General features: G+C 49.3%; 1 protein-coding gene across 1 annotated transcript in view; it reads left to right on the forward strand.

Annotated features, from left to right (window-relative positions):
- LOC123760882 (protein Wnt-4) overlaps positions 1-13,896 on the forward strand; it is a 100,422-nt gene that overhangs the window by 85,276 nt on the left and 1,250 nt on the right. The window contains exons 4-6 of the mRNA XM_069329414.1: positions 5,641-5,747; positions 9,529-9,678; positions 13,487-13,689. Coding sequence (XP_069185515.1) covers positions 5,641-5,747; positions 9,529-9,678; positions 13,487-13,689 — 460 coding nt within the window. The remainder of the gene's footprint in view (positions 1-5,640; positions 5,748-9,528; positions 9,679-13,486; positions 13,690-13,896) is intronic.

Here is a 13,896-nt window from a genome sequence, read left to right on the forward strand (position 1 = left end):
CGCTGGAACCCGGCCCCCTGGCCACCTCTATCACCTTTATGAATGACAAACTTGGACCTTTGTTAGTCCGTCATTGTGGGTGACAGGAGGCCCTGTGGACCACCCACTCCTCCTGCCTCGCACGCACGCTCGCACACACACACACACACACACACACGCACACACAGACACACACACACACACACTTAGTGTCCCTAACCTGCATACCATGCAAGCTGATGGAGAAGATTGTGCGAAGAAAGCTAGTGGAACATCTGGAGCGAAAGAACTTTGTAACACAGCATCAACATGGGTTCAGGGATGGCAGGTCCTGCCTCACAGGGTTACTTGAATTCTACGACCAGGCAACAAAAATAAGGCAAGAAAGAGAAGGGTGGGCAGACTACATATTTTTGGATTGTCAGAAAGCCTTTGATACAGTGCCACACAAGAGGCTAGTGCGAAAGTTGGAGATGCAGGCTGGAGTGAGAGGGAAGGTACTCCATTGGATAAAGGAGTACCTAAGCAACAGGAGACAGTGAGTCACTGTGAGGGGTGAGGTCTCAGATTGGCGAGACATTACGAGTGGAGTCCCGCAGGAGTCAGTCCTTGGACCTATACTGTTTCTGGTATATGTAAATGATCTCCCAGAGGGTATAGATTCGTTCCTCTCAATGTTTGCTGATGATGCAAAAATTATGAGGAGGATTAAGATGGAGGAAGACAATATGAGGCTACAAGATGACCTAGACAAACTGAAGGAATGGTCCAACAAGTGGCTACTAAAGTTCAACCCAAATGAATGTAAGGTAATGAAACTAGGCAGTGGAAACAGGAGGCCAGACACAGGATACAGAATAGGAGATGAAGTACTTAATGAAACAGACAGAGAGAAAGATCTAGGAGTTGATATCACACCAAACCTGTCTCCTGAAGCCCACATAAAGAGAATAACGTCTGCGGCATATGCGAGGCTGGCTAACATCAGAACAGCGTTCAGGAACCTGTGTAAGGAATCATTCAGAATCTTGTACACCACATATGTAAGACCAATCCTGGAGTATGCGGCCCCAGCATGGAGCCCGTACCTTGTCAAGCACAAGACGAAGCTGGAAAAAGTCCAAAGGTATGCTACTAGACTAGTCCCAGAACTAAGAGGCATGAGTTATGAGGAAAGGCTGCGGGAAATGCACCTTACGACACTGGAAGACAGAAGATCTCTTGGATCTTCTGCTTATGTCTACAAGGTCTAGAAAATGGCTACGATTCCCCTCTGGAACCTCAACCAATCAGGAAACACCACTACCAACTAAGACATAAATAAAAATGTGTTAAACGGTAATACATCAGAAGCTGATGAGTTCGGGGTCTCCAAATTAATGTTATTCTCCTCAACAGCTTAATTCTTCAGAGATGGACGGTTCCAATCGTCTGGGCAGGTCAGGTCCTGAACCCATGATTGGCCTTTGGAACCTTTTCCATCATTATTCACACCTTGGGGTACTTTTGATAGGATGGGGGTCCACTGCCTTCACGGGATGGGGGGTCCACTGCCTTCACGGGATGGGGGGTCCACTGCCTTCACGGGATGGGGGTCCTCTGCCTTCACGGGATGGGGTCCACTGCCTTCACGGGATGGGGGGTCCACTGCCTTCACGGAATGGGGGGTCTACTGCCTTCACGGGATGGGGGTCCACTGCCTTCACGGGATGGGGGTCCACTGCCTTCACGGGATGGGGGTCCACTGCCTTCACGGGATGGGGGGTCCACTGCCTTCACGGGATGGGGTCCTCTGCCTTCACGGGATGGGGTCCACTGCCTTCACGGGATGGGGGGTCCACTGCCTTCACGGAATGGGGGGTCCACTGCCTTCACGGGATGGGGGTCCACTGCCTTCACGGGATGGGGGTCCACTGCCTTCACGGGATGGGGTCCACTGCCTTCACGGGATGGGGGTCCACTGCCTTCACGGGATGGGGGTCCACTGCCTTCACGGGATGGGGTCCACTGCCTTCACGGGATGGGGGTCCACTGCCTTCACGGGATGGGGGGTCCACTGCCTTCACGGGATGGGGTCCACTGCCTTCACGGGATGGGGGGTCCACTGCCTTCACGGGATGGGGGTCCACTGCCTTCACGGGATGGGGGTCCTCTGCCTTCACGGGATGGGGGTCCTCTGCCTTCACGGGATGGGGGTCCACTGCCTTCACGGGATGGGGGTCCACTGCCTTCACGGGATGGGGGTCCTCTGCCTTCACGGGATGGGGGGTCCACTGCCTTCACGGGATGGGGGGTCCACTGCCTTCACGGGATGGGGAGTCCGCTGCCTTCACGGGATGGGGGGTCCACTGCCTTCACGGGATGGGGTCCACTGCCTTCACGGGATGGGTAGGGGGCCACTGCCTTCACGGGATGGGGGTCCACTGCCTTCACGGGATGGGGGTCCACTGCCTTCACGGGATGGGGAGTCCGCTGCCTTCACGGGATGGGTAGGGGGCCACTGCCTTCACGGGATGGGGGTCCACTGCCTTCACGGGATGGGTAGGGGGCCACTGCCTTCACGGGATGGGGGTCCACTGCCTTCACGGGATGGGGGGTCCACTGCCTTCACGGGATGGGGGGTCCACTGCCTTCACGGGATGGGGAGTCCGCTGCCTTCACGGGATGGGGGGTCCACTGCATTCACGGGATGGGGTCCACTGCCTTCACGGGATGGGGGTCCACTGCCTTCACGGGATGGGGTCCACTGCCTTCACGGGATGGGTAGGGGGCCACTGCCTTCACGGGATGGGGGTCCACTGCCTTCACGGGATGGGTAGGGGGCCACTGCCTTCACGGGATGGGGGGTCCACCTGCCTTCACGGGATGGGGGTCCACTGCCTTCACGGGATGGGGGGTCCACTGCCTTCACGGGATGGGGGGTCCACTGCCTTCACGGGATGGGAGTCCGCTGCCTTCACGGGATGGGGGGTCCACTGCCTTCACGGGATGGGGTCCACTGCCTTCACTGGATGGGGGGTCCACTGCCTTCACGGGATGGGGTCCACTGCCTTCACGGGATGGGGTCCACTGCCTTCACGGGATGGGGGTCCACTGCCTTCACGGGATGGGGGTCCACTGCCTTCACGAGATGGGGGTCCACTGCCTTCACGAGATGGGGGGTCCACTGCCTTCACAGGATGGGGGTCCACTACCTTCACTGGATGGGGGTCCACTGCCTTCACGGGATGGGGGTCCACTGCCTTCACGGAATGGGGGTCCACTGCCTTCACGGATGGGGGTCCACTGCCTTCACAGGATGGGGGTCCACTACCTTCACGGAATGGGGGGTCCACTGCCTTCACGGGATGGGGGTCCACTGCCTTCACGGGATGGGGGTCCACTGCCTTCACGGGATGGGGGTCCACTGCCTTCACGGGATGGGGGTCCACTGCCTTCACGGGATGGGGGTCCACTGCCTTCACGAGATGGGGGTCCACTGCCTTCACAGGATGGGGGTCCACTACCTTCACTGGATGGGGGTCCACTGCCTTCACGGGATGGGGGTCCACTGCCTTCACGGGATGGGGGTCCACTGCCTTCACGGGATGGGGGTCCACTGCCTTCACGGAATGGGGGGTCCACTGCCTTCACGGGATGGGGGTCCACTGCCTTCACGGGATGGGGGGTCCACTGCCTTCACGGGATGGGGGTCCACTACCTTCACAGGATGGGGGTCCACTGCCTTCACGGGATGGGGGTCCACTACCTTCACGGGATGGGGGTCCACTGCCTTCACGGGATGGGGGTCCACTGCCTTCACGGGATGGGGGTCCACTGCCTTCCCAGGATGGGGGTCCACTTCCTTCACAGGATGGGGGTCCACTACCTTCACGAGATGGGGGGTCCACTACCTTCACGGGATGGGGGTCCACTACCTTCACAGGATGGGGGTCCACTGCCTTCACGGGATGGGGGTCCACTGCCTTCACGGGATGGGGGTCCACTGCCTTCACGAGATGGGGGGTCCACTGCCTTCACAGGATGGGGGTCCACTACCTTCACTGGATGGGGGTCCACTGCCTTCACGGGATGGGGGTCCACTGCCTTCACGGGATGGGGGTCCACTGCCTTCACGGGATGGGGGTCCACTGCCTACACGGGATGGGGGTCCACTGCCTTCACGGGATGGGGTCCACTGCCTTCACGGGATGGGTAGGGGTCCACTGCCTTCACGGGATGGGGGTCCACTGCCTTCATGGGATGGGGTCCACTGCCTTCACGGGATGGGGGTCCACTGCCTTCACGGGATGGGTAGGGGTCCACTACCTTCACAGGATGGGGGTCCACTGCCTTCACGGGATGGGGGTCCACTACCTTCACGGGATGGGGGTCCACTGCCTTCACGGGATGGGGGTCCACTGCCTTCACGGGATGGGGGTCCACTGCCTTCCCAGGATGGGGGTCCACTACCTTCACAGGATGGGGGTCCACTACCTTCACGAGATGGGGGGTCCACTGCCTTCACGGGATGGGGGTCCACTACCTTCACAGGATGGGGGTCCACTACCTTCACGAGATGGGGGGTCCACTGCCTTCCCAGGATGGGGGTCCACTACCTTCACAGGATGGGGGTCCACTACCTTCACGAGATGGGGGGTCCACTACCTTCACGGGATGGGGGTCCACTACCTTCACAGGATGGGGGTCCACTGCCTTCACGGGATGGGGGTCCACTGCCTTCACGGGATGGGGGTCCACTGCCTTCACGGGATGGGGGGTCCACTGCCTACACGGGATGGGGGTCCACTGCCTTCACGGGATGGGGGTCCACTACCTTCACGAGATGGGGGATCCACTACCTTCACGGGATGGGGGTCCACTACCTTCACAGGATGGGGGTCCACTACCTTCACGAGATGGGGGGTCCACTACCTTCACGGGATGGGGTCCACTACCTTCACGGGATGGGGTTCCACTGCCTTCACGGGATGGGGGTCCACTGCCTTCACGGGATGGGGGTCCACTACCTTCACGAGATGGGGGGTCCACTACCTTCACGGGATGGGGGTCCACTGCCTTCACGGGATGGGGGTCCACTGCCTTCACGGGATGGGGGTCCACTGCCTTCACGGGATGGGGGTCCACTGCCTTCCCAGGATGGGGGTCCACTACCTTCACAGGATGGGGGTCCACTACCTTCACGAGATGGGGGGTCCACTACCTTCACGGGATGGGGGTCCACTACCTTCACGAGATGGGGGGTCCACTGCCTTCACGGGATGGGGTCCACTGCCTTCACGGGATGGGGTCCACTGCCTTCACGGGATGGGTAGGGGTCCACTGCCTTCACGGGATGGGGGTCCACTGCCTTCACGGGATGGGTATGGGTCCCCTCCCTTCACGGGATGGGGTTCCACTGCCTTCACGGGATGGGTAGGGGTCCACTGCCTTCACAGGATGGGGTCCACAGCCTTCACGGGATGGGTAGGGGTCCTCAGCCTTCACGGGACGGGAATGGGGTCCAATACCACTGACGGGCAAGACAGAGGAAGGGTACATAAGAAAATAACGTACATAAACTATTAAGCCCTCCCAGAGGGCTTGTACTCCGAGTTGAAGGTCCCTGGATGCTCGTCCCCCATCAACTCTTCATCTCTCTACTCTCTCTCTCTCCCTCAGGTTACAGTGAGAGCGCCTTCGGGCATGCCATCACAGCCGCGGGGATCACCCACAGCGTAGCCCGCGCCTGCGCCGCTGGCCGCCTCTTCAACTGCTCCTGTGGCCTAGTAAGACCTCTTCCTCCTTCATTAACACCAGAAATGCTAAAAAGACTAAGGCTAAGTGGATCAAAGCGTGTGTTTGGGAATGCCAAGTGTATGCAGGTTCGAATCCTCTTTATGGCTTCTGTTGATTTTCTCAGTGAAAATACTGCTAATAGGATAGCGAACAGGGAGCCAGATTCACGAAAGCAGTTACGCAAGCACTTACGAACCTGTCCATCTTTCCTCAATCTTTGGCGGCTTTGTTTACAATTATTAAACAGTTAATGAGCTCGGAAGCACCAGGAGGCTGTTTATAACAATAACAACAGTTGATTGGCAAGTTTTCATGCTTGTCAACTGTTTAATAAATGTAACCAAAGCCGTCAAAGATTGAGGAAAGATGTGTACACGTTCGTAAGTGCTTGCGTAACTGCTTTCGTGAATCTGGCCCCTAACCCACTGGGAGGGGAGTCAAATGAGCCGCTACAGTTCACAGTACTTTGTACGCCGGGATCATAACATGCAATATAAGACGTATTAGCAAATACACAGGTACAGCGAGACATGATTATCTGGAGAGTGATCTTATCTTGAGGTTATCTTGAGATGATTTCGGAGCTTTTTAGTGTCCCCGCGGCCCGGTCCTCGACCAGGCCTCCACCCCCAGGAAGCATGCAGCCCGTGACAGCTGACTAACACCCAGGTACCTATTTCACTGCTAGGTAACAGGGGGCATAGGGTGAAAGAAACTCTGCCCATTGTTTCTCGCCGGCGAATGGTATCGAACCCAGGACCACAGGATCACAAGTCCAGCGTGCTGTCCGCTCGGCCGACCGGCTTCCCGCTCATGATACAGTAAGGTTGACACTGTAATGTACACATGATATCACAGCCACATATGTAGCTGTGATATCATGTGTACATATTTGTACATATTTGTACATATTTGTACATATCTTGAACAAACATTGAACTGAATAATATGTGTACAAAGTACATAAGATAAATGAACAATTTTAAGGACAGAAGTTACATAACACAGGAGTTGATTGTGCAACAGAAGAGTAGGCCTAACTTGCAACAGAAGAGTAGGCCTAACTTGCAACAGAAGAGTAGGCCTAGCTTGCAACAGAAGAGTAGGCCTAGCTTACAACAGAAGAGTAGGCCTAGCTTACAACAGAAGAGTAGGCCTAACTTGCAACAGAAGAGTAGGCCTAACTTGCAACAGAAGAGTAGGCCTAACTTACAACAGAAGAGTAGGCCTAGCTTACAACAGAAGAGTAGGCCTAGCTTACAACAGAAGAGTAGGCCTAGCTTACAACAGAAGAGTAGGCCTAGCTTACAACAGAAGAGTAGGCCTAGCTTACAACAGAAGAGTAGGCCTAGCTTACAACAGAAGAGTAGGCCTAGCTTACAACAGAAGAGTAGGCCTAGCTTACAACAGAAGAGTAGGCCTAGCTTGCAACAGAAGAGTAGGCCTAGCTTACAACAGAAGAGTAGGCCTAGCTTGCAACAGAAGAGTAGGCCTAGCTTGCAACAGAAGAGTAGGCCTAGCTTACAACAGAAGAGTAGGCCTAACTTGCAACAGAAGAGTAGGCCTAGCTTACAACAACCAAATGTTACATAAACGCACAAGGAAGTTATTAACGGCAATATTATTATTATTGAGAAAATCCGTAAGAGCCGTAAAGAGGGCTCGAACCTGTTCGCTAGGGTGATCACACGCCCTAGCCGACTAGACCACGACATGGGCCAAATAATTTGGAGCGTTGGCTAGACCGCGTCGCGGCGCTAGTTGGCTGGACCGAGTACTTGGGAGTACCGCGAATGTGTGTTTACTAGTTGTGTTTTTACGTGGGTTGAGCTTTGCTCTTTCGGCCCGCCTCTCAACTGTCAATCAACTGTTTACTAACTACTTTTTTTTTTTTTTTCCCCACACCACACACACCACACACACACACACCCCAGGAAGCAGCCCGTGACAGCCGACTAACTCCCAGGTACCTATTTACTGCAAGGTAACAGGGGCACTTAGGGTGAAAGAAACTTTGCCCATTTGTTTCTGCCTCGTGCGGGAATCGAACCCGCGCCACAGAATTATGAGTCCTGCGCGCTATCCACCAGGCTACGAGGCCCCCGTGTGTGTATTATCATTAATGATATATTGAGCATTATCATCATTTATGTTTAAGTATTGATGGTAATGTTAATGGGTTTATCTCTGTTTTGCTCTGTCGCTTTACTTCATCGTATGTCTGTCCACCTGCATAGTGGGAGACGGGAAGGATAGATAGGAATGCAAAATGACAGGAAGGATAGACAGGAGTGTAATTAGACAGGAAAGTGTGATAGATTGTACACTGGAAGGACAGACAGACAGGAACGAATAAGGAAGGATAAAGACATATAATATGACAGGAAGAACAGACAGGACTGCATTAAGACAAGAGAGAATGTTGTTGTTTAAGATTTGCTACTTGGAACAAAAAGTTCCATGCAGCACGGGCTATGGTGAGCCCGTAGTTCCCTAGAGAGCAACAGACACGTGTACTAATGCAACATTTCTCCAACTAAAATAACAGTAACCAATTAACTATGCAAAATATTCAACATATTGTTCGCTTAACACAAACAACATTAATTAATCATTGCTGAATAATAGATCCGATTTTATTGTTGTTGAATTCTTCATATATTCCGTTCGTAATGAACCTGAGCTTCCGACAGGTAGACTAATGGAAGTGTTTTTGTCCCTGGCCGGCGCTGGACGGGTGACTAAAGTGTTTGTGTCTGGCGCTAAAGTTGGATGAGCGGTGTTGCATCATTGCTCTTTAAAGCTGTCTGGTCCATGGACCGGTTAAGTGTGTCTCGCTTCACGTTGCTGTTATGTGTGTTTCTTGTGTGTGGTCTGACGTCTGTCTGTCTGTCTGAATGTCTCTCTCAACGTTGACTAGGGTTCACTAGGGCCGATATTGAGGTTCTTAGTGAAACTACGAGTAGGAGTTGTTATGTTCAACTCATGTTGACCAAACCACACACACTCGAAAGTGAAGGGACGACACAACGTTTCAATCGACTTGAGAATGGTCCAGGACGGACCGAAACGTCGTCGTCCCTTCACTTTCTAGTGTGTGTGGTTTGGTTAATATATATCAGCCACGTTATTGTGACTCCTCGTCTGCTTCAGCTCTTCTGAAGTCTGCCTCTAGATACACATTTATCTCTCTCTGTCAGTCTCTGTCAGTCTCTGTCAGTCTCTGTTTCGCTGCAGGCGATGAGTCACAATAACGTGGCTAAAGTAAGTTAACCAGACCACACGGATCGAAACGACGACGTTTCGATCCGTCCTGGACCATTCTCAAATCGATTGTGTCTCTCCTTCTCTCTCTCTCTCTCTCTCTGTCTGTCTGTCTGTCTGTCTGTCTGTCTGTCTGTCTGTCTGTCTGTCTGTCTGTCTGTCTGTCTCTCTCTCTCTGTCTGTCTGTCTGTCTGTCTGTCTGTCTGTCTGTCTCTCTCTCTCTCTCTCTCTCTCTCCCCCTCTCTCTCTCTCTCTCTCTCTCTCTCTCTCTCTCCTCTCTCTCTCTCTCTCTCTCTCTCTCTCTCTCTCTCTCTCTCTCTCTCTCTCTCTCTCTCTCTCTCTCCCTCTCTCTCTCTCTCTCTCTCTCTCTCTCTCTCTCTCTCTCTCTCTCTCTCTCTCTCTCTCTCTCTCTCTCTCTCTCTCTCTCTCTCTCTCTCTCTCTCTCTCTCTCTCTCTCTCTCTCTCTCTCTCTCAGCCAGTAACCTGTTGCTCCCTCCGTGTGTACAGGTGCAGGGCAAGATGGCGTGGAAGTGGAGTGGGTGCCACGATAACACCAAATATGGCGCCCAGTTCTCTCGGAAGTTCCTGGACGTCCGGGAGCGAGCCAAGGACATGATCTCCTTCACTCACCTCTACAACAACGAGGTCGGCAGGAAGGTCAGTTCCTCACAATTATCCTAATACAACGTCGCATTTTGACATATATATAAGGGCACTATTTGTCGGACTAGAAAATGATAGCGGCTCGCGGAATTGACTTACGGACCCGTTTTCTGTTTTGTTACGATAAGGTCATTTTAGTACGGCTGTTTCTTGGCGTTGGGGCACTTTAGGAGGTCAAGCATCGAGTTTAAGGTCTCAGCGACACGCCTCCTGTCTCAAGATGGTCACACGAACGTGACAGAGAATTAGAAAGAAGAGAGAGTTAAAAAGCGCGCAAGAGAACGTGAAAAAAGAGAATGGGAAAAAAAAGAAAACGGAGTAAAAAAAAGTTGATAGGCTGTGGATGGATAAAAAAAGTTGTGATACTAAGCATTTTATACGAGAACAATTATAGATGATTATATACAATAACTACAGAGTTATTGTCTAATTATTAGTAATTATTATAATATAATATTGTCATATAAAGTCGTAGTCCTGATTACTATAAGGCTAATCACTATATAATAATAATAATAATAATAATTTTTATTTAGGCAAAGGTACATACATAAAGAGATTTTACAAAGTTTGTTGGCTTTATAGATAGAGCTAGTACATACAATGCCTAAAGCCACTATTACGCAAAGCGTTTCGGGCAGGAGAAAACACTACTGACTAAAGCTTAAAACTAATGGGTAAAAAGAAAAAAATGCGTTGAGTACAAATAAAAATAGAGGTAAAAGAGGGGGAAACATTGTTGAAAAAGCAGCACAAATACAATTACAAATTATTACAGAAAATTACATTAAAACAGCGTTGATTTTAAAAAACAAAAAAAAACAAAAAACATACATTGGTTGACAACAGAGGGGTAAGGTAGGTTACAGGGAATTTATTAGGTATAGCTTCGTTTTTAACTTAAACTGGTTGAGAGAGGTACAGTCTTTAACATGGTTGGGAAGGTCATTCCACATTCTGGGCCCCTTGATTTGTAGAGCATTTCTAGTTTGATTAAGTCGCACTCTAGGAATATCAAAACTGTATTTATTTCTGGTGTGATGCTCATGGGTTCTGTTACAACCTTCTATGAAGCTTTTGAGATCAGGATTGGCATTATAGTTTAGCGTTTTATATATGTATAATACACATGAGAGAATGTGCAGTGACTTAATGTCTAACATATTCAGGGATTTGAGTTGGGGTACCGAGTGATGTCTGGGGCCAGAATTGGATATTGTCCTAATAGCAGCTTTGTGTTGAGTAATTAGAGGACGTAAGTGATTTTGGGTAGTAGAGCCCCAAGCACAAATACCATAGTTGAGATATGGATAGATAAGGGAGTAATAGAGAGTCACCAGGGCAGGGCGTGGTACATAATATCTGATCTTAGAAAGAATGCCCACAGTTTTTGAAACTTTTTTTGATATGTTTAGAATGTGTCCCTGGAAATTCAGCTTGTGGTCAATGAGAATGCCAAGGAATTTGCCATCTAATTTGTTACAAATTTGGGTATTGTTTATTTTGAGATTTATTTGATTAGAGGATTTATTGCCAAACAGAATATAGAAAGTTTTGTCAATGTTAAGGGTGAGTTTGTTGGCAGTTAGCCACAGATGGACTTTATTTAGCTCAGTATTTACTGTGGCATTTAGAGCAAGGGGATCAGGACTGGAGTAAATGAAGGTTGTGTCGTCAGCAAATAGGATTGGTTTGAGGTGTTGGGAGGCATTTGGAAGGTCATTAATGTAGATGAGAAAGAGGAGAGGGCCAAGTATGCTGCCCTGGGGAACACCAATGTTGATGGGTAGGGTGGGAGAAATTGTATTATTCACAGAAACACATTGGAGCCTGTCAGTAAGGTAGGATTTGAGGTATTGTAGGGAGTGTCCTCTGACACCATAATGATGTAATTTAAGAAGAAGGTTTTGGTGGTTGACAGTATCGAAAGCTTTACGCAGGTCCACAAATAACCCAACAGGGAACTCATTTTTATCAAGAGCTGTATGAATCGAGTTAAGCATACTAATAAGTGCATCGTTAGTGCTTTTTTTGGGCCTGAAGCCATATTGGCAAGGGCTAAGTATATTGAGTTTGGCTAGATATGAGTAAAGCTGCTTATAGATTAGTTTTTCAACAATTTTTGACAAGTTTGGAAGGATAGATATAGGTCTGTAGTTGTTAACATCTGTGAGATCACCACATTTGTGGACAGGGGTTACTCTCGCTTTTTTTAGAATATCTGGAAAGGTTTGGAGTTCAAGTGACTTGTTGAAGAGCAAAGCAATAGCAGGGGCTAAAGATCTGGAGGCTTTTTTGTAGATTAAAGTTGGTATCTCCTCAAGGGCACCAGACTTGGTTTTAAGGGAAAGGATTATCTCATTGACGTCAATGGAATTAATAGGCTTTAGGTACAGAGACTGGGGATAGTTCCCTGTAAGATAGTCCTTAATGTCAGTACTGGAAGATGGAATATCATTAGCAAGGGATGAACCAATGGAAGAGAAGACCCTATTGAACTCAATAGCAGAATCAGAGGCTGAAAGCTGACCATCGTTATTAGACAGGAGAGTCGGTTTGTTATTTAAAGACTTCTTTGATCCCAATATTTGTGAAATTGTTCTCCAAGTTTGTTTAATGTTGCTCTTTATTTGAGTAAATTTATCTTCGTAGTATTTAGTTTTGGCTCGTCTAATTATCTTAGATAGCAATAATAAGTAATTCTTTGAGAATTCTTTGGAGACAATTCCTAACCTATACTTTTTCTCAAGGTCATGTTTTTTATTAATAGATTTAAGTATTCCCTTTGTAAGCCAGGGATTGTTAAGCCTTTTGGTTGTGACTTGTTTTGTAAGCATAGCACAGTGGGTATTATAAAGGCTAAGAGTTTTTTGAAGAAAAGATTGAACTGCTAGGTTGATGTCCTCTATGTTACCTAACTCGGACTCCCAGTTGACATTATCAGTAGCAGTTATAAAATTGTCTATAGCAGTTTCATTGTGTAGTCTAAAATGTATCTCTCTTGACTCAAGAGGTGGTTTGCTAATGTTAGTTAAGAGAAATGTGGGGTAATGGTCTGTAGTGCTATCGGTGATTATACCTGAAGTAAGCGGAGAGGTTATGTTGGTCCAGATGTGATCTAGAGTCGTGGCAGTGCTATCAGTGATTCTAGTAGGTCTAGTGATTAAGGGTATGAGGAAGCAGGAATTCATACAGTTGAGGAAGCTAACAGCAGTAGGGTGTTCTGGCTCGCAGAGGTCAATATTAAGGTCCCCTGCGATAATTAGGTGGTTTTTGTTCAGTCTGTTATCAAGTATTAGATTTCTAAGGTTTGAGTTGAATTCGGACACATCAGTGTTAGGAATTCTATAGACTGCACCCACAGACAGGATAGACTCGGCACGACAGGATACACTCGGCACTAATCATATAAATGATTATATCAATGATTACAGATGATTTAAGATAATTCACAAGATTATAGATACTTAGGAAGTTTTCAGATAATATACTCATTATAGATTAACAAATTTAATAGTTATAGATAATCCTTATGAATTAGGTAATGATATTGGTATATAATCATTTTAAAGATCTTACATGTGCATATATATATGTTATATATGTCATGTATATAAGAGCCACATATGTACACGTATGTATAAAGAGCCACATATGTATAAAGAGTCACATTGTAGCACCTTTGTCTGACGCTGTCATTGTAGCTCCTTTGTCTGACGCTGTCATTGTAGCTCCTTTGCCTGGCGCCGTCATTGTAGCACTGATATCTTCCCAAAGCCTTATCATTCCTGAAACTCCACAGCTAATCCGGAGAAACAGGGAGGTGAGGTGCAAGTGCCACGGGATGTCAGGGTCGTGTGAGGTCAGGACCTGCTGGAAAGCCGCGCCGGACTTTCGTCTGGTCGGTGACATCCTCCATGAGAAGTACCTCAGCGCTCGGTCAGCCGCCTCAGAAGTCTTCGGCAACTCGGCCAATACAGCGCGCAAATATCGCCCCGTCAGGAGGTGAGTGGTGGTAGATGGTGGTGGTAGGTGGTAGATGGTGGTAGAATATGGTAGATGGTGGTTGGGTTACTGATGGTTATGATAGTGGTTGATTTAGAGAGGTGTTGACCGCTACATTTCCGGGGTGTTGATCTCTGGGTGAGGCTATACTTGTAGCCTTGCCTGGCGCCGTTATTTTAGTACCTTTGTGTGGTGCTGTCATTGTAG

Source organism: Procambarus clarkii, chromosome 3 (assembly GCF_040958095.1).
Source record: "Procambarus clarkii isolate CNS0578487 chromosome 3, FALCON_Pclarkii_2.0, whole genome shotgun sequence".
Taxonomy (NCBI): domain Eukaryota; kingdom Metazoa; phylum Arthropoda; class Malacostraca; order Decapoda; family Cambaridae; genus Procambarus; species Procambarus clarkii.